General features: G+C 37.5%; 1 protein-coding gene across 1 annotated transcript in view; it reads left to right on the top strand.

The window, feature by feature from the left end:
• Positions 1-859: 859 nt before the first annotated feature.
• The window catches only part of LOC306879088 (PEX5-related protein-like), a gene marked incomplete at both ends in the record, with an annotated part of 79,616 nt that continues 58,222 nt past the window's right edge, over positions 860-22,253 (top strand). Inside the window, one exon of the mRNA XM_079431794.1 lies at positions 860-880. Within this exon, the coding sequence (XP_079287920.1) occupies positions 860-880 (21 nt within the window). The remainder of the gene's footprint in view (positions 881-22,253) is intronic.

The following is a 22,253-nucleotide window of genomic DNA, read 5'->3' as shown; positions in this document are numbered from 1 at the left end:
AGTTCTGTTACACTATGAGTCATATCATTCACGTTTAATTAAAATTATTTAAAATCTTTGGGAAAATACAACTACAAAGAAGATTAATAAAATATAATTATACAAGATTAATATTATATAAAATGCATTTAATTGATAAAAATTGACAGTAAAGACTTCTCTTTTCACAAAAAAAAAATCGATTTATTTAAAAATAAATACTGGAAAAATACTAAGTAACACAATGGTGTGTGTTCAAGTGGCGCCTCCATGCTCCGAAGCTAAGACGAACAACACACGAAGAGGAGGACCGAGACATTCACTTGATTTATTAAGTTAGTTGCTAGCTGAACAACATTAAAACGATGTGAACACCTGGACTGAGCATCTGTGAATGACGGTACCGGCTCCGCCTAAATGCGTTGGGCTGGGGAGAGGAGGGGACGAACAGAAGGAGAGAGAGTGTGTTTCTGATAAAGGAGGGAGGAATTGCTGAAGAATCAGACCAACTACAATAAAACACACCGGGGCTGAGATTATGACGTAGGCACGATCCTCGAGCGTTCAGCGCATCCATCGCGCTCCTCAGCAACTTGGTGAAGAGACTCTCCGGCGCACGTGAAGCTCGGGAAGCAGCTGCGCTCAAGCCTTCACGCCTTATAAAGTGCGTCGGTGACGAAAGCTATCGCGTGCGCGTAAATTCAGCACTTGGTTCACGAGACAGCTCCAGTGTGTCGGCTCCCCTCACTGGACTCAATTTCAAGAGCAGTTCTTTCAGTACTTTTTAGAGCACTCTCGCACGCATGAACATTAGAAGAGTCATCATATTTCTTGCGTTCATCTAACTGCGATCCATAGTCTGGGACCTTCTCCACTAAATATGTACCAGGGGCATATGCAGGTAAGACTCTGCTCACATAAGACGTACAATACTTTTCTTTACATTTATGATGGCTGCTATTTGGATTGTTTTAGTTGCACTGAAATCACTGGATTGCACTGGAAGCATGTTAGGTGCAATTCTTAAGTGATCAGTGCATTAAAATCATATGCCAGAGCTTTATGAGTTAAGTTGGGGTTTGTCCTCCTGCTTAAGATTATTGCTTGCTGTTGATGTTTGTTGTGTTTATTAATATTATTCCATGATATAAGATATAAATGGCAGATAGGCTCTGAAATGGTGAGATATTCTATAAGAAAATGCCAGTTTAAGTATGATTCATTAAGCAATCAAAGAAGTGTTAAACCAGTGCTGTTCATCTAGATGATGCAGATGCCAGCTGGACAATTTACGAGGTAAAATAAGCTATCTGCAAAACAGAACGAAAAGCAAGTTTCCAGTTACAAAACACTTGGATATAAACATTGCTTGTCTTGTTGCGAACTTACTGCTAAACAAATCACTCAGTTGCGCACTTTGTTGTAGTATCACCAATAATAAATTACCCAAAACTTTTTGTATCACCTGAGTAATAAAAAACAGGCCTACAGAGTTGAACTTGAAGTAGCAATCCATAAATCACGTTTTGTACAAAACGAGACACACGGGGGTCTTTTGAACCTCTGTTCTTATTATAGCAACAATAGATTGTTACTATTTTATGAAGATCTCTTCATTACGTACCTGCTAAATTAAAGCAGGTAGCGCTTTGTTTACCAAGTCTTTAAACTTCCAAATAATTCACCAGCTGAATATTTTATGACTTCTTTTACAGCTTCTAATGAAACCAGAGTAGCTTTTTAATACCTTTTGTCTACGACAGATGTGGCTTCAGTTACCTTCATATCACTTAGATAGTGATTGGCTTCACTATATTCATTATATTTACCATAATTCTTTAGACTGACCACAGTTTTATACTCAGACACCTACTTATCCTTGCACCTATGTGCATACACGTCTATGTAAAATGATGTACCATATGCAACAATGTATGAGTATAATTGTTCCGTTGTGTTATTAATGTTCCAGGAGACAGAAAATGGATGTGTTTTCAGCACAAAGGTAATCGGACACTTGATAAGAGTCTCATATGGTCCTATTCATAACTGTTCTCATCATGTTAGAGGCTTTTATTTCAGGCTTTGGGGAGTTAGGGAGAGTAAGATATCACATTTTCTCTGTCAGGTAGGGAGGTAATTTAAGAGGAAATGTTCTCTCTGTGCAAAGCAGATGTTTTATCTGTCCTTCACTGGGCTCTTTGCAGCTCCTCCCCCCTAAACAGACACACTTATCTTGACAGTGACGTCTCATTCTCCCTTGAAGCCATCTCAGAGTATATGCTGTTTACTGTTTCTCTCCATTGTTGGTGAAAAAATTAGTATTGCTTTTCTGCACAAGTGTCTCAATTTATATTACAGGCAAACAGTTTGCATTTGCACATTATGTATAAATATATAACTGCATTGCCGTGAAGACTTCAAATCAAATGTCTAAGCAATAATACATTGATACTTAAGTATACAAGAAAGTCAGAGTTGTTCAAAGTGATCACATCAGCCATTAAGATGAATATGCTTTGCTGGTTTTTGCTGTTAAAAAAGAAAACTTGGATTTCAAAGTTTGTGAGTAGCTTTGAGGTATTAATCATAAGCATCTTACCACACTAGGGGGCATTGGAAATCAATATTTCACTCTGATCATTTTCATAGACCAAATTTCTTTTAGGGGTAGCGTGTAAGTTTAAGCCGTTTCATCTTCAACAACACAATACGATTTGATAATAATATATGTAAAAAACAATAAATTAAGAATTTAAAAGGAGTCTACTCTCATAGCATGACAGCTCATGATATTTCCTTCACAAAACGCAGAAGGTTTGTTCTATCTTATATTTCCTCTGTGACAATCTGTGCATTGATAGTCCTGTACCTGCAGATAAATATCAAAGTAGTTATTTTAAGAGTTATTTGACCAATTTAAACCAAATATTTCAGCTCACACCTCAGATGTAACAACACGTGTTATAATTACTATAAATAACTCCAGTTGCTTGGGTGATTCCTGCCCTTTACAGCCATACGGCTGTTTGAGATTAATTTGCAACGCAGTGTGTTGCGTTCTCTATCAAACATGGGCATCACAAACAGTCCAAGTGCAGCTATCTGCGTGCGTAATGTGTCTTATCTCACTCCGGCTATCACTGAAATGTACCACGCTGTCTGGCCAAGATAAAGCACCTTATGGAACGCTGGTAAAAATCTCCCTTGCCTTTTTACTTTTATATTACTTCAATTAGCGGAAGCATCTTCTGCATATTCAGGATTCAATGGATTGTCTCTATACCTCTTTGCTCAGTTCAGGCGTTACTTGCCATTTTTGGTCCAAAACCTGACATGTCTTTTTTTCATCTGTTTTTCAGAAAAGCTTAGTTAGTGTCCGATTCCCTACAGGATGAAACCCCTGTTATAGAATCCAATTAAGAATCATTGGTGTAACAGTTCAATATTCTATTAGCGTATCTCAGTTATTATTTCTGTAAATCAATGTAATGGTTTCATAAATGGCAGTATGCAACCATACAACCCTGAAATTAACCATAAATCGGTTTAATTAAATGTATTATTATTTATAGGAGGCACTGAGACACTTCAGTGTTTGGATTACTCCGCTCATCAGTGTTTGCTGTGTTCCAGACTGTCAGTACACATCCTGCTTTGGCTTTATTTGTAAATATTTTGTTGATGGAGTAAAATTAGACTATAATTGGCCAAACTGTGTGTTTGTATAAACTGTAAATGTCATACTGGTTTTCTGAAAAATTGGTGTGATACTGTATTTCTTTTAAATTATATTTCCATTTATAACTATAAAAGAAAGGCAAGGTGAGGTACAATACTTCACTTAAAGTCATTTGTACAGCTGGCTAACAATTGGCCATTACCCTCAACAGAGCCTCTGTACAGCATTTACTGTGCTCTATCAGCCTTTTTTCAAATATAAAATTATATATAAATGCAACGTTATCCTCCCATTTTCTAAATTGCCTGCCTAATGGGTATCTCATAGAGCTGCTGTGTTGTGTATAATCCCTTTATGCAGCTTTGCCTTGTGAATAGAGTCTCTCTGATTTCCCACAGGTGTGCAGATACAGTCCTGTCAGATGTTTTCCTACCATGCGACTCTGATAGGCTGACAGGCATGTGGTCTGTTGGCTTTTTCATGTTGCATCCCTGGCTTTGACAGTGACAGTGCTTTTGCCAAGGAGATGAACAGCAGTTCATCTCGGGCTCAGAAAAAGAGATTGAGACATGCTTGTGTGACACCTCTGCGAGTGTAAAATATCCAGGCACAGACTGCAGCACGCTCAGAGACCCTACAATTGTGACAGCTATTGATTTATGTGAGAGGGTCTCAATATGACCTTTCAGGGCCTTTCCCAATAGAAACGCCTGAGAAAGAAAAAGACAGATAGATTTAGAGAGTCTCTATCTTCTGAATATTAATGTAATAAGCATAGATTAATCCTTCGTGGGCTAATGAAGGTTAGATTAATTGTGTTACAAGCAGTGCTGCTAAACACGTGATGAAATTACAAGCAAATTATAATAGCACCCTGCTGGAAACAGCAAACTTTAAAGAAATAGAACAGCTCTTAGTTAAATGTAAAAAAAAAAAATCAAGAGATTTTTTCGTGTGTGGCCAAACATCAATTCATGCCAATTTCAGCTCTACTCAAACATTTCTCTGAGGTTTAGGCTTTTACGAAATTAAAAGATGGCAGGTTCAGTCGCTATTGGATCTCGAAAGTGTTTACTTTCGAAAGAGATTAAATTTCTGTCATCTTCAAAAATAAAAATTCTGTCATCATTTACCCCCCCCCCCCCCCCCCCCCATTTCAAACTTGTGTGCATTTCTTTCTTCTGTATTACGAAGAAAGTTGGTAACCAAACAGTTGTGGTTCCTTTTAACTTTCGTTGCATGGACAAAAAATCTAATTGAAGTCAATGGGAACCAAACCTGTCTGTCATCATTTATTCAACCTGATGTCATTCCAAACCTGTAAGACTTCTTTTATCTCTGGAATGTGAGATAAAATATTTTGAGAAATATTGTGTTTTTCTCCATTCCGTGGAAGTCAATGGTCACTAGAACGGTTTGGATACAAACATTCTTCAAAATATCTTATTTTATGTTCCACAGAAGAAAGAAAGTTAAATGGGTTTGGAATGACATGGAATGACACAAATTTAAGTGTAGTCTAAAACTTTAAAGTCATTTGAGAAGATCTGAAATCAGTTCACCCCAAAATGAAAAAAATATCTTGTTTACACAGCAGGCCAATGTTGTAGGGCTTACTTTCTTCTGCATAACATGAAAAAACTTTTCAGCTGTTTACAGCGATCATGTATGTGTCACCGTATTTAATTTAATTTTTAGATGTATGTTTTGGTTTGACTTTGAAGTTTCTCTGTTTATTATATTAATAAAAACTGTGTGGCTTTAGAAGACTTGCAATATAGCAGTAGAGTTGTGGAGTATTTTCACGCTCCCTTTTTGTCTACTATGGAAGTCAGTGGGCACAAAAATGCTGAAGCTCCAAAAAGACAAACAGCTAAATCAGTTTTCAAAATATATTCTCTTGTATTGCACAGAAGAAATGAATGTATATGAGTTTGGAATGACATGGGGGTGAGCAAATCTTCATTTTTGGGTAATCTGTTCCTTTAAAAGAAAGATTATCGTTGATCTGTTAGAATCAACTTTTGATTAATTTGCAATGAAAAACATCATTCATTCATTGCTTTGCACACTGCATTTTACTAAAGTAGAGTGTCAGGCAAGCTGGCGGGTACCTTTAGTACACAAAGACTCAGATATCAATGTTAATGAAACATGTTACATAGTTCAGCTGGTTCAGCGTGGCTCATACAATGCCAAGGCCATGGGTTGAGTTCCCACTGAACATGCATTACTGCTAAAAAAGTCACTTTGGTTGTGACACCTTGTGTGTTATGACTACCATAATGCTTTAATGCAGTATTTTAGCTTACACAATCAGTTTGTCTAGCTGTTGAGAGTGCATATGTCTCTCAGTATCCGTCACAATAATACTAAAATCCTGTTGATAAAGTCCGGAAGAAGGACAGTGTAATAGAGAGGGGCATGTGGCAGTCTTTCAAATAAAATCAATAGACCATCTGTCTCACTCAAGGTGTGCTTCTTGACAGGGGGTATTTTTACATCACTGATAAGGAGGATCTCGCCGCTACGGTTTGATTCGAATTTTGCATCTCCGGCTCAACTCTTAAACCTAAATTCCTGAAGAAACAAACAGACAAGGGACTATTTTGTATTTTACCTGTTAGAGCTGATTAGGCTGAGTGTGTCACGTCTCTCATGGACACTTATCTGAGAGGACAAAACTCAAGGCCGGCAGGGAAAACAATCAGCGGGAGATACTTAGAGGGAAAAGAGAGTCAGGAGAATCAGACCGGAGCAGGCGAAATAAGTGATAGCATTCTCTTTACCCCCGGAGAATATATGAGCAGCTTTTGTCGCATCTTTATCTCATTTTGGTGTGTGATGGTCCATCTGACTCTGTCACTTCAAGGCAGTAAATAAATGATGAGGGTCTTACATGAGAGATGTTCGCGTAAGCTGTTACGTAATGCATAAATAGAGCGTAATTAATATATAATAAATTAGAAATGTTAAAATTTTATGGGTGGAGGGAAAGTTGCAAGGCCAGTGAAAGACTTTCATCATTAAGAAGCTGCTTCTGATGTACTCAGTGTGTAGCGAACGCTTTGTAAATATTGGAAAAGCATGAACCCTGAGTACAATGTTGTGTACATGTGTTTTTTTCCCCCATGTGGATTCAAAGATAGCATCAGATTACAGTGTTTTTTTTTATGATCATGAATTTAATGATGGTCTGTAGTATGAACTGGAGCCAAACGAGGTCACCAATGAGGGGATAGGAAATTTGCACATCCTATCCCATAATTCAAAACAATCCCAGTAGAAGCTTGGGATGAGGAACGATAGCGAAATGAGCAGGTCGGTTAGGAACAGTTCCTTTGAGCTTCAAATCAAAACTAATTGCGAGAAGTAGGGCAGTTACCACCATCCCTGCGTGGTGCCTCATCCATCTCTAAGTGCAGCCTATAGATACAATCCCTCTGCCTTCATCAGGGTCCATGGTGGACTCATCAGCTATAGGCGTTATATGAGGCTAGTCATCAGGGAAGGCAGGATGTGCTTTGGCACTGGAAAATTTGGACTGACAAATATGGACCCACTTCTAATCTCTTTGAAGTGGCACCAATGCTTGCAGGGGTGTAGCAGCCATTATATCTGGGCGAACATGACCCCCCCAACCCCCCACTTTGTTTTGCTTTGTTTTGTCTTGTGTCTTGTGTGTTTTTGTTTTGTTTTTTTTGTTTCATGTTATCTTTTTTTGTTTGCTTGTTTCATGTTTTGTTTTTTGTTTTTTTGTTTAATGTTTCTTTTTGTTTTGTGTTTCGTGTTTTGTTTGATTTTGTTTATTCTGTGTTTTATTTTTATTTTGGAATGTACATTTAGTTAGAGCTCTCTGTAAAATTGCCACAAATATATACATTTACCATTTGTTCTGGGTGTTAGCTTGGAAATTTTTCCCCAGTCAGTTTACAATTGAGAGTTAAAAGTAGAGGTGCAGAAAACTAATAAACCCTAGAATTCTTCTTTCTTTAGTTTCTAATATCCCTATAGTAACCCATCCTAAAAACAAAGAGAAAGCAATTTCAACATGCAATTACTGGATTGCCAATGAACAATTATGAACATCTTATATCTATCAATTATGGACTCTTATCTTCATCTATCCACTCTTTTTGCATGCTCACTCTCTATCTCTATCTCTCTCTCTTTCTCCCTCCCTTTCTCTCTCTCAACCATTGCTAATTAGCTGAACCAAACCATTCTAGGAACTAGTCCACAGAGATCAGAGAGAAAAACAAACAGAGACTGCTCTGATTTTTCAAATTAATGTTTAAGGCTTTATGTGACACTAAATTGTCTCAAAACTCTATTACATAACATTTGGCAGAAGCAACAGCATCTGAGAGAATCTTGATAAATCAAGATAATTGCTGTAGAAGAAGGTGAGCTTAATTACATGAAGTGAGCAGCATAACTGAGGGTGTGGATGTAGTCGGATTTCTTCTTTTTGATGTTTGAAGATTTATGGTAGCGATGTGAGTTTTATTCATCACACAGCAGGCAGTCTTCAGCTGTAATTGAATCAAAACCCTGACAAGATTCCAGATACTTAAAGCTTTGTTGCTGAGGCTAGTACATAGCAGCTTAAAATGCACATTTTGTAACACATGAGACATTAAAGGGATAGTGCGCCCCAAAAATTATGAAACATCATCACACTCACTCACCCACATGTCTTTCTAACCCTGTTTGACTTTCATTCTTTCTTGGGGCACAAAAGGAGATGTTCAGCAGATGTTAAGCTGCTCTCTTCCATACAGTAGAACTGGATTGGGACCAAAGGCTGCCAAACTTAAAAAAGGAACACACACACACACAATAAATTCTTTTGAAGCCATAGTTTTCTGTGAAGAACTGAACTAAAATTTAATTATTCACCGAAAATGATCTGCCATGGTTTTATTGTATGGAAAAGCTGCTTTCTGTTATACAGTAAAACATAAATAAAATACACTCAGCTCCATTTAGTCAAATTAGTCAAATTGAGATGCAAAAAATTATGTCAGAAAGGCTAATTCAGACTTTTGGCATCCTGAAGAGCATGAAACAGCTTTTTGGACACAGTTGTTTAGTAGATACGCTGTAAGCTGGCACTTCCTGTTAAATAGAGCAGGGAACAAGGAATCAGACCTCTATAAATATGCATATTAACCCTAATATGCCAACCAAAACATTGTTGCACTGCCATTACAGGGGGCACAGTACAGAAAGCAACAACAACACTAGCAGGCAGTTTGGGGTTTACCTCAGTAGAGGGCTTTTTAAAGAGACTCAAGGATACATCAGCAGGGGGCAGTGCCTCCAGCACAGCTGTGACCCAAACCCTTGCCTGGTCCCATCTGTTCCACATAAGCTCACATGTGCTGAGGTCAAGTGGTGCTGGCATGATGAATTCCCCACTCAGAAACAGAGGAGATCATGCTGCATGCAGTAGAAAAGGTCAAAGGGCAACATCCTATCCATCCTTTACAGACTTCTTCATGAAAAATGGAAGATTAGACCATGTTTGACAGGAGTGTAATCCAAACTGGAAGGACATAGATAGGGATAGGAGAGACTTTATGGCGTAGTGTATTATGTAGTAGATTGACAAGATTGCAAAACAGGAAAACAACATTTGATACATGGCACACCACACTGCTGAAGTGTTGAAACCAAAGCGCTCTTCCAAAACCCAGTGAACTGCCTACGGATGCAGCATTTTAGGCATCATATGTGCCCTCCTGATGCAAAATCTGTTCCAAAAGGAAGGCATCTTAATTACCCTGCTTCCTAAGATACTTTGCTTTGGACAAATTCTGACGCATTGCATGTATCCTTTATGGAGAAGCCAATCCCATGATGCATTATGACATGCTCAGAAATGATTTGATCATTCATAAGTCTGAGGTCATAAAGATTTTAATGTTTTTGAAAGTCTCTTAAATTCACATTTATTTGGTCAAAAATACAGTAAAATAGTGATGTATAAAATATTTGAATTTAAAGCTGTTTTCTAATACATTTTAATATGGAATTGAGAAAAAGCTATTTTTTTTAGCAGCCATTTCTCTAGGTTTAGTGTCACATGATCTTTCAGAAATCATTCTAATATGCTAATTTGATGCTCAAGAACAATATCTTCTATGTATATGCTGTATATGTTGAAAACAGTGCTACTTAATATTTTTGTGGAAACTGTGATACGTTTTTTGTTTTCAGAATTTTTTTTATCAATATAAAATTCAAAAGAACAGCATTCATTTTGAAATAAAAATATTTACTACATTTTATTATTATTATAAATGTCTTTAATGCCACTTTCAATCAATTTAGTCTTGCTCAATAAAACTTATATTAATTTCTATAGAAAAACATACTGACTTCAAAATTTTTGGTAGCGTAAGTACATTCATATTTAATTAAATACTGAAAAGTATCAATAAATTATTTGAGTGTAATCAAAAGATAACTTTATCCAATATTTCTTTATGCTTTTATCCAATATTCTGTGAGTATTATTCCATTACCTTAGCAAAATGCTAACATCAAACTCTAGAGAAATCAATTGGAAGTCGAGTCCTCCATTCTATTATTTGTGTGGTGTGTAGCATAAAATAGAGCCATAAAGAATTTTTGTGTAAACTGTTAAAATAATTTGTCCAAATGTTTGCATTCACTCTGCTTGTTTTTCAACTTCAAGGACAGAAAGGCCATTTGTGCACTACTGGGCCACCGTAGTAATGACTTAAGTTCACTGCACACTGAGTCCGAAATTTTCGCACGTTAAAAAATAAATACGACCTCACGTTGTGTCAATCACATTTGCACACTGCCTCCGAAACTTTCATCCGTCATAAAAAAATTTGGATCAGGTTAGATTTTCTGCGTTTTCGCATCCGTTGCATGCATTTTGATAGGAAAGGATGAGGAATACGAAAAAAAAAAAAAATAATAATAATATTATATATATATATATATATATATATATATATATATATATATATATATATATATATATATACACACTCACCTAAAGGATTATTAGGAACACCATACTAATACTGTGTTTGACCCCCTTTCGCCTTCAGAACTGCCTTAATTCTACGTGGCATTGATTCAACAAGGTGCTGAAAGCATTCTTTAGAAATGTTGGCCCATATTGATAGGATAGCATCTTGCAGTTGATGGAGATTTGTGGGATGCACATCCAGGGCACGAAGCTCCCGTTCCACCACATCCCAAAGATGCTCTATTGGGTTGAGATCTGGTGACTGTGGGGGCCATTTTAGTTCAGTGAACTCATTGTCATGTTCAAGATACCAATTTGAAATGATTCGAGCTTTGTGACATGGTGCATTATCCTGCTGGAAGTAGCCATCAGAGGATGGGTACATGGTGGTCATAAAGGGATGGACATGGTCAGAAACAATGCTCAGGTAGGCCGTGGCATTTAAACGATGCCCAATTGGCACTAAGGGGCCTAAAGTGTGCCAAGAAAACATCCCCCACACCATTACACCACCACCACCAGCCTGCACAGTGGTAACAAGGCATGATGGATCCATGTTCTCATTCTGTTTACGCCAAATTCTGACTCTACCATCTGAATGTCTCAACAGAAATCGAGACTCATCAGACCAGGCAACATTTTTCCAGTCTTCAACCGTCCAATTTTGGTGAGCTCGTGCAAATTGTAGCCTCTTTTTCCTATTTGTAGTGGAGATGAGTGGTACCCGGTGGGGTCTTCTGCTGTTGTAGCCCATCCGCCTCAAGGTTGTGCGTGTTGTGGCTTCACAAATGCTTTGCTGCATACCTCGGTTGTAACGAGTGGTTATTTCAGTCAAAGTTGCTCTTCTATCAGCTTGAATCAGTCGGCCCATTCTCCTCTGACCTCTAGCATCAACAAGGCATTTTCGCCCACAGGACTGCCGCATACTGGATGTTTTTCCCTTTTCACACCATTCTTTGTAAACCCCAGTAAAATCCCAGTAACTGAGCAGATTGTGAAATACTCAGACCGGCCCGTCTGGCACCAACAACCATGCCACGCTCAAAATTGCTTAAATCACCTTTCTTTCCCATTCTGACATTCAGTTTGGAGTTCAGGAGATTGTCTTGACCAGGACCACACCCCTAAATGCATTGAAGCAACTGCCATGTGATTGGATGATTAGATAATTGCATTAATGAGAAATTTAACAGGTGTTCCTAATAATCCTTTAGGTGAGTGTACATATGAGGACTGTTGACAGCATGGCTGAGATTATTATGTCCAAGCACAGGCAGCTAGCTGTGTTTGCACCAATCACTTGTAATCTTCGCCAAACAGATCACTGACTGACTGCACACCTATATGAGAGAGAACAAGAGCAGTTGTATTTCAAACACCGACATGAGACATTGGCCTACATGCACATTTCCACCAGGTGTTCTGGGATGCAATGTATGTGTGTGATTGTGTTTGTCTGTGCGGGCTGGACTGACCCCTAACCACACAGTCTGGCTCTACTGTCATGGGGCTCGACTAGTCGAGACACAGATGGCTCTCTCAGGTAGTGGCTGTGTAGTGTGTGAGGACTTTCTCTATGGAATTCCTTCTGCTGAAACAGCTTGTTTTTCCAGCCAAACTCACCTCTTCCTGAAGCACGTTCTTCCAGCGCATTAACACAAGCACACACCACCATAAATCTAACCGCTGATGCCACAGCACTCATTTTCCTCCCATTATATTTAGCTGGGGGGGGGGGGGGGTTGATATATATATAGTCTATTCTTATGGCCCCTATCAATCAAAATTTATATTACAATATTATATACTGTATATAGGACTGTTTTTTGTAAACTATATTTGCATTATTAAATAAATTAAATATGCATTCTTCTTAAATTATCTAATATTAATTAAAACAAAATTACATGTGAAGACTTGCAATTACAAAATGACCCAGTGATCTAGACTTGAACATATCTACTACACTCTCAGAAATAAAGGTACAAAAGCTGTCACTGGGGCGGTACCTTTTCAAAAGTTACATGTTTGTACCTAAAAGGTCCATTTTGGTATCTTAAAGATACATATTAGTACTTAAAGTGTACATATTTGAACTTCATAAGTACAAACGTGTAGCTTTTGAAAAGGTACTGCAGTGACAGCTTTTGTACCTTTATTTTTGAGAGTGTATCATAATTGCTTAGTTACCCAATACTTTGCTATGTCAGCATTTATGACAAGCACTCATGCCATAAACATTTCCAGGCAATGCTAAAGGGCTACAAAAAAGAAGCCGGAAACATTACGTTTGCATAAACGTTTGCATTACTCTGCAGACATCCTACTAAATTGGATGATGTGAGTGCATAGAAATAGCTCCTTATACAGATCATTCCTTTGGTGGCAGGGGGCTGTTTGTCAGCAAATAGAGTAAAGTGGATTCTTGCCGCCAGTGAAGAACCAGTGCATTATTATTTGCTTAGTGGAACAAATTGAGTGGTAACAGATAAAAAGAAAATCACTTACAATCCAATGGGAAAATGTTTGAATAAACTTTATCTAAAATAATTAAGGCAGAGGCTATTTACTCAAAGTCATAAAGTGAGACAGATGGTATTTGCACCTGGTGTTGAGACAAGATATGTTTTTTTTTTTTTTTCTAGGAACTCGTTTAGAAATTAGTCTACCATAAACTATTTACAATATTTTACAATAATATCTGCTACTATGTATATCTGTTAATCTGTGATATATCACTTTTCAAAAATCTGGGGTCTGTAATTTTTTATTTTTTTTGGAAAGAAATTAATACATTTTTAATATAATACATTTGATCAAATGTGACAGTAAATACATTATAATGTTACAACTTAGAATGAATGCTGCTCTTGTGAACTTTGTATTCATCAAAAAGTCCTGAAAAAATTTTATCACAGCTTCCACAACACCAAGTCAGCATATTAGAATGATTTCTGAAGTATCATGTGACACCAGGGGCGGACTGGCCATCTGGCAGACCGGGCATTTTCCCGCTGGGCTGACGTACTTTTTGGGCCGGGCCTATACATCTTCTCATACCATGTTTGTCTGATCGGCCCATAAAACTCTTAGCAGCCTATAGGTTTTCCGCCTAAATAGTTGACGGCGCTGTGGTCTTTGCGACTGTTTAATGTATTTGTCAAAAAAAGTCGGTTTAGGATTTTTTTCCCCCCAGACAGACCGGCCCATGAGACATTTAATCAGCAGCCCATTGGTTATTTTCTTAATTGACATTGGGCTGACCCAATCACATCTTTAAACATCTCCCCTTTTGGGCTCTCTCGCTTTCGCTATCTCTCTCACACACACACACATACACACACACACACACACACAGTGGTGTATTGTAACGAAGAAATAATACTTCGTTACAGTACTTAAGTATTTTTTGGGAGTATCTGTAGCGTACTTGAGTTTTTATATTTCAGCCAACTTTTACTTTTACTCCGATACATTTCCCCGAAGCATATTCGTTACTTTCAACAAAATAGTCAGAAGAACACAGACTGCAGGAAAGCAGGTTTGAGAATCAGTGGTCTGGTGTTTGTAAGTTAGAACAGCTTTGCTCATCTGCAAACCGTGCAAACAAGTGCGCGCACAATCGTGGATGATTCATTTTATACTCAAAGTGGAGTCTGGGGTGTTACACTTAATAGGGTAAGTGTTGTTGTAATGATGTGTGATCTGACATTATCATTACACACACACACACACACACACACACACAAACACACAGGATGCCTTCTTATGCTTTTAAAGGTTCATGCAAGGAGTTAACACATTTGACTAAGTAAGTTTACATTTTATTTAATGCTATACTATGGGAAACAGTGATCATCTGATCAACAATTTATCATGTCTCTTCCCTTTCTCCCTCAAACACACAGTCACATACACAGGATGTCATAACTATATAGGCCTATAGTTTTAGGATTCATCAGTGTGGATTATAGTTTTATTATATTAATAAATTACACTTTTTAGAAGTTTTTAATGTGTCAACTCTCACTCTTTCCTACCTATTATTATACGGCTTTAGTGCTTTTATGGAATATGAGCTGGTATACATATTCAAGAGCGTGCAAAGATGGGTAGTATTTTGATCGTATGTAGTGGGCCGATCTGGGCCAAAGTGCCAGGGCCGATTTTTTGTCCCAGTCCAGCCCTGTGTGACACTGAAGACTGAAGTAATGGCTGCTAAAATTCAGCTTTGCATCACATGTACAAATTACTTTTTGAAATACATTAAAATAGAAAACAGTTATAAGATTTGTAATAATATTTCACAATTATTGCATATGTATAATTTCAGTATTTACATAGGGTCCAGATATATTATTTGTGTAATTTATTAACGGTGTACTATGCAAAAAAAAAGCAATACATTTCCTGTCCCTCCAGAATATCCAGCATCCAGGTTACATTCAATCATAGTTCACCGTCACGCTGTGTGGCCAGTGCTACGACGAACACAAAATCACTCACCATCAATGACAAAATGTGAATTCCATTAAAGATTTTGTGTGATGACAATGATCTACATTCATAAACCGACCTCATCAATTCTGATGTCACATACATTTTAATGTCAGACACGTCTCTTGCAGGCTGAACAGACTGTTTATATTTTTAACCCAAATGATCTCTGCCTGTCATAGTATACCAGTCCAACTAGCAAACCCTCAAGCAGTGGACCATGTCAATTATATCCCATCCTCAGGCACAGATCCTATGCAGTGTGGTTTGCCAAGGCAAAGGTCAGTCGTGACCCAGGCCCTGGCACGAAAATGCTGAAAGCATAGAAAAACAGCTGTGTCCTAAGTAATTTATTCGATTTAGTCTTCACATTGATAATACTTTACATCTTCTTGTATTTCTTAAAGTGTTAGTTCACCCAAAAATGAAAATTCTGTCAATAATTACTCACCCTCTTGTTGTTCCAAACAGGTAAGACGTCATCTTCAAAACACAAATTAAGATATTTTTTATGAAATCCGAGAGCTTTCTGACCCTCCATAGACAGCAGCGGAACTACCACGTTCAAGGCACATGTTGTGGTACTCTCCTGAACGTGTGTAACTGACACAGAAGAGAAGACAATGTTGAATAAAGTCATTATTTTTTGTTGTTTTTTTTCACAAAAAGTATTCTCGTAGCTTCATAAAATGAAGGTTGAACCACTGATGTCACATGGACTACTTACTACCTTTCTACCTTTCTGGGCCTTGAACATGGTAGTTGTGTTGCTGTCTATGGAGGGTTCGTATTAAATTCATATGGAGTGTTCAAATTAAGATATTTTTGATGAAATCAAAATGTTTTTGTTTGTTTTTTGTATATTTGTTTTTATCAAAATATTTTTTTAAATTTGTGTTCCGAAGATGAACAGAGTTGTCTTCCGGGTTTGGACATGAGGATGAGTAATTAATCATTTTTGGGTGAACTAACCCTTTAATTTATCTTAATGATCTAAACTGTTTTGCTATTGTCTGTAACATCTGTGCTATTTTCCATTTATGTCGCATAAAAACAGTACTGCACCTTTAAATTGCAGTCTGACGACCCTCCGCCATGTATTGTATTGATAATAAATAAAACAGCTGGTGATGAACTCACTCGGTAATAGCTACTTGAGGGGAAATAAGTTTATCCTCAATCATTTCCCAACTTCATTCACTGTAGTTCTGAATTGCCTTGCATCACATTTGTGACCTGCCGCGTTGTTTTAGGAAATGAGGATGGATAGCGTGATTACCCGGATCTCTCCATGGCTGGTGCAATCAAGACCATGGTACTTGTATAATCTTGCACTCCATTGCAGCCATGAAGACAAGTCTAACAAAATGGCCCTCCGCAATGAAGTCCTTAGAGTTCCAGTGATTAGCTTATGCAGCTCGCTTCTTATGCTCTCTATCAAAAAAGTATTCGAGTGAAAACACAGCCTCATAGCTCTAGCCTCTATCATTTGTCAGCCCCAAAATGTATACCCCTCTTCCCAACCTCCTGAGACTGATTGCCACCAGCACTCCATGTTTTTTCTCTCACTTGGAAGAATATTGCTGATGAACAGCTCAAATCATGCAGAGCACATCTTTCATTTGGAGTGATGGAGAAGGAACAAGAAAGAAAGAAGATGATGATGAAGTTCTTTTTCATCTTTGAGTGGGTTATGCATACCTGAAAGCAGGTTTGTAACTCCATACCTTGAGATCAATAGGTGGAAGGGGGCCAACGGCCGGTCTAAATCTGTCCCAGCTGTTGAGGGGGACGCCGTGGGCTTCCAGTGCCTTCAGTAAGTACAAATATCCCATTACTGAGATGCCCCTGCAACACAATCCCTGAGTACCACATATTGATCCGAGCTGTTGGGCTTATGCACTAAACCAAACACTTTCACGGCTTTCTGGCACACAAGAGCTCTTATTTCCAATCACTGTGCTATATTTAGTAATGGTGTGGTCCCTATAGCAGGCCTCATTTGGCCCATGCATGCTTCCGACAACGATAGTCCTGCATGAGTTTGTAATGGATGTAATTTGACATTTTTGAAGTATTTAAAGTAAAATGCGCAAGGGCTGAGATATCAGTAGATTTACACTTGCTCTACTTCAGTGCACTTCATTAATAAGTTGCACTCCCCCGAGAGGATGACCCCCACAGATAAGCTAAAACCATGATCATGGTGGCTTTTGAAGTGCCCTGCTTTTTCTGTTTTTGCCCTTTTGCCATTTCAAAGATGGGTTTGTGATGCAAAGGAGAGGTAGAAAGGGATTGAACTGTTCCAACTTCCACACCATCCACCAGATTTGTGTGCTGTTCAATGAATTAAGATAAGAACACCAGTTCAGTTTCACAATTTCAAATTGAGGTTATTGTGAAACTGAAATTCAAATTTGAATTCAAATAAATATTTAAGTGATTTATATTGGTTTCTATTGTATTATATAATATATTACAATAGGTAGTTCAACTGATAGATAGATAGATAGATAGATAGATAGATAGATAGATAGATAGATAGATAGATAGATAGATAGATAGATAGATAGATAGATAGATAGATAGATAGATAGTCATGCTTAATATTGTGAGCCCAAGTAGGCTCCAAAATGGCGCCAGGGTGACGCAGAGGAGACAAATTGTTAAATAAAGTTTGGTTTTCTTTTGAGCACAAAAAGTATTCTCGTAGCTTCGAAAAATTACTGTTGAACCCCTGATGTCACATGGATTATTTTAACGATGTCCTTTCCAAGTTTCTGGGCCTTGATTATTCATGGTTTCTGGGCCTAGAATTTTCATTTTTGGGTGAACTATCCCTTTAAGACAAAAATGTAATATACTGTATATTTATCACCAAAAATGAAAATTCAATATTATAAACCCACCGACATTTTAAACCTGTATGACTGTATTTATTCTGTTGAACAAAAAAGAAGATATTTTGAAAAAATGTTTTTTTATTGTTTTTATTTATTTAACTAAGTAAGTTAACGTGGTTCAAAGTTTTTGTACCCCAATGTTCAGCAAAATATTTTATTTTGTGTTCCACAGAGGAAAGAAAGTCATACAGGTTTGGAACAACATGAAGATGAGTAAATGATGCCAGATATATATATATATATATTTTTTTTTTTTTTGGTGGGGGGGGGGGGGGGGGGGGGGCTTTAATCTTGACTCAAGACTTTAATCTTGAGTTCCTCTGGTCTGCATCATACGTAATAAAAGTGAATTAATATTAGGAAATCATGGCAATAAATGACCATTCAGTGTCCTTTTAGTAAAAAAAAAAAAAAACATCCAGGTCAAGATTTCTGATTGTCCCGTGCCCCTGGTGCATTGCCGAGCATGTGAAATGGGTTTAATGAGTCTGTCTGGTGGCACTCTGCTGGCGGAGAGTGGCTCTGACGGCGTTATGTGCAGCTGTGAATACAACCAAGTGATTTCAAAGCAATCTGACGTGGCGCCCATGAAAACAGAGACGATAAAGCCAGCACTGGTATCTGGTCCCTCTCAGCATTACGTGTGAATGGTTTCTGTTCTCCTAATCTGCTTTCCAGATGTGTGGCTTAGAGCTGCCATATCAGGACATCAAGCTTCCTGACAAAGCTGCCCTGCTGCTAGCCGAGGCCAAGCGATTCAGCAGGGGTTGTGACTAGAAAGCACCCAGCTGGTTAATGCCTGTCTCAGGCAAGGCATAACACCCAATCAAAGCTGTCCTCTCATTAGAAATGTGGAAGGGCTCTAGCCACTTTGTTACAGATGTCAGAGGGGATTATGATGGGATTGAGGCCAACATGTTTGTGATAGCATGTAGAAACTTTGGTATATGGATTCTAATCCTGACCATATTTCACATTTAACAGGTAATATGTGCTCATGAAACTTGGAAGCTATAGGACCTGGAAGATAGGTGAACATGGAAACATATGTCGGTTTTTATATCATGATGGGGACCTTCCATTAACTAGAAACGTTTGTTTTTATATTGAGCTAATTATATTTTTCTATAACTTCATAGCTAAATAAACTTCATCTAAACCTAAATGCAGAAAGCTTTCTATGTATGTAATTACCATTGGCACAATGCACAATAGTCTCCCACAATGGTGATTTCAGATTCTAATGTCCTTATGTAAAACCAGTAAATACAGTAAATGAAAGTGAAAGTGACATGTGGCCAAGTATGGTAACCCATACTCGGAATTTGTGCTCTGCATTTATCCCATCCTAAGTGCACACACACAGCAGTGAACAGCAGTAAAACCACACAGAGAGAGAGAAACACACAAAACATCCTTTGTCAATTGTGAACAGATCAATGTTCTCAGCTTTTCCTCATAATGCCAGCAGCAAGGAATTAATTTCTAGATCCCAAAACATTGTCTTGAAGGTACTTATCTATGTACTGCTGCCATGCTCCATGTTGATTTTAAATTTTGCCGAACTTATTATTATTCACTCATTGTAAAGTAGAAATGTGTAGTTGTTATCTTGAGGGTTTATTTTTCTACCAGAACTCTCTCAATATTTTGTGCTGCAGAGCAAGTATGGACTTGCTACTAGCAATAGATAACAGATCTAGACAGGTGGAGCTGGGGGAGGTGGACTATTTATTTGTTTGTTTATTTATTTCTTTTTACATTTTCTTAAAAAATAAACTACAACAGTGTACTATTTCATATTATATAAATAAAACATTATTTGCTGCTGTTTTTTTAAGTGCTAATGTTTAAAAGGATGATTTTTAAGCCAATCACTGTAAATACCCAATGCTGCACTATTTTACGAGGTGGCTAATTCATACGAATTCGTACGATTTTGTACGATTTTGTACGATTTGCCTAAACCCCAGTGACGGGTAGATTTAGGGGCGGGGTTAGGTGTAGGTCATTCATACAAATTCATACAAGTTGTGCAACTCGTAAAATACATTCAATTTGGCAAAAATCGTATGAATTTGTACGAATTAGCCACCTCGTAAAATATGTACAAATTGCCGTGAGATCGGGCAGAAATACCATGTGAGTGATTACTCTATATATTAGACTTCACTGCAGCAGGAAAAAATATGCTGCAGTGAATAATCCATTTCATGCAGTTAAGAACCATTCTAAAATTGGACACTTTTGAAATAACAGTCATGCTATAATGACATTTTTGTGATTTATATGTTAGTTTTAAATTTAATTTTGATTCAATAAAATTCCACAGCTAATTTTAAACGGTTCTCAATGGAGAAATATTTTGCCTGCATAACAGTGTAATCTACCAGCAGAGTCAAAATGCAGAGAGCTAACCAACCAAAACCTCCAGGTTTAACCTATTTAAGCTGATTTGCCACCAAGTTGCACATGATAGGTGATGATTACAGGGTAATCAACCAATCATAGTGTCCTGAAGGCAGCGACTTCTTTCACATGATTTTGACTGTATTGCACCCTCTTACACTAACTCCATGGTTAAGGACCGCAATGAGAAAGCTGCACCAAGCTGAAGAGATGCAAAAGAGACATGAGACATAAATTACTATCTATTTGTGTGTAAAACACTACACACACACACACACACGTGTATATAATTTTGCCAATTATATTCTTAATTAATATTTGAACCACTGCTTCCTGTGCCATTGTATTATGTGCTTTATGCTATAAAATATGTGCTACTAACAATAGTATAGCACTGAACTTCTGAAAATCAGTCTGCAAGCATATTGGCTAATTAAGATAAGCTGTGGCTAAAAGGGTAATCAGTATAATTTAATGCCAGTATATGGCCTGTTTTGTTACATCCATTAATGTCTACAGCAGATATGGAATTATTCACACAGCATTTCACAGACAATTACAGCTCTATTCAAACATGATATATGCTACGTAATGTCATATGGTTTTGTCATGTAATTCATCATTTTTAAGTCAAAGGAAATGTTTTGAGATCTATTTGTATACAGTACCAGTTGGCAATTGCAGGAAAGTATTTTTTTAAACGATTAATGAAACATATGTTGTTCTCTGCTTAAGCTGATCTTGAGATTTTAAAGTGTTCACTGAATCATATGTCTTTGAAAGTGAGATAACAGGGTTTGTTTAGATAGGATTAGAGTACTATACTTTTACCTGGTGACAAATTAAATCATTTATTGCAGTCAAGAATACAAACGTAAGGATAAACAGCAGAAAAACACATCCATGTGTGTAGATTTGAGAAACATTTAGCAAATACTCTTTTTTTAAATTTCAAATTTTAAAGGGTTACTCCACCCCAAAATTAAAATTTTGTCATTAAGCACTTACCCCCATGTCATTCCAAACCTGTAAAAGCTTTGTTTGTCTTCGGAACACAATTTAAGTTATTTTGGAAGAAAACCAGGAGGCTTGTGACTGTCCCATTGACTAACAAACAATTTGCATTGTCAAGGCCGAGAAAAGTATGAAACACATCAGTGGTTCAACCGTAACATTATGATGCTACGAGAATACTTTTTGTACGCAAAAAAACCCACTAAAATAATGACTTTGTTCAACAATTCATCTCCTCTGCGTCAGCGTAGTGTCATTTTGGAGAATATCCGCTGGACGCTAGCAGTGTACGCTGTTCTAAATAAACAGACCTAAATATTGGTGACTCATCCTGCACTGCAGAGATTTTCTGTAAACATACCCTCTTCAGCTAAATTCTATAGCTATAAACATAGATGTATTACTCTACAAATGAAGATCTTTTTTCCTCATCACATAGGTAACCCAGACAATACAGCACAGTGCTGAACTGTTTTCACAAGAGTTCAGTCATCTATTATAGTGTGTAGGGTTGCAGTGATGACCTCAACACCACCGTGCCGCCCTGTGCTACATTCTCTTGCATTCCTGCCAACTGTGCCACACTGTTTTTTTCTTAATTAAAGTTCCTCTGTCATGCATCCATAGTCTATCTATACTGCCTCATACTGCCTGTCTGTCAATGACTTGTCCTACACGTTTGCATTTTCTCCTGCAATTCCCCGCTGATTTTTTTACTGTTAGATTTTAAATTAATCACATGATATCCAAGGAC

Source organism: Barbus barbus (assembly GCF_936440315.1).
Source record: "Barbus barbus genome assembly, chromosome: 13".
Taxonomy (NCBI): domain Eukaryota; kingdom Metazoa; phylum Chordata; class Actinopteri; order Cypriniformes; family Cyprinidae; genus Barbus; species Barbus barbus.
This window is presented reverse-complemented; position numbering and strand designations above follow the sequence as displayed.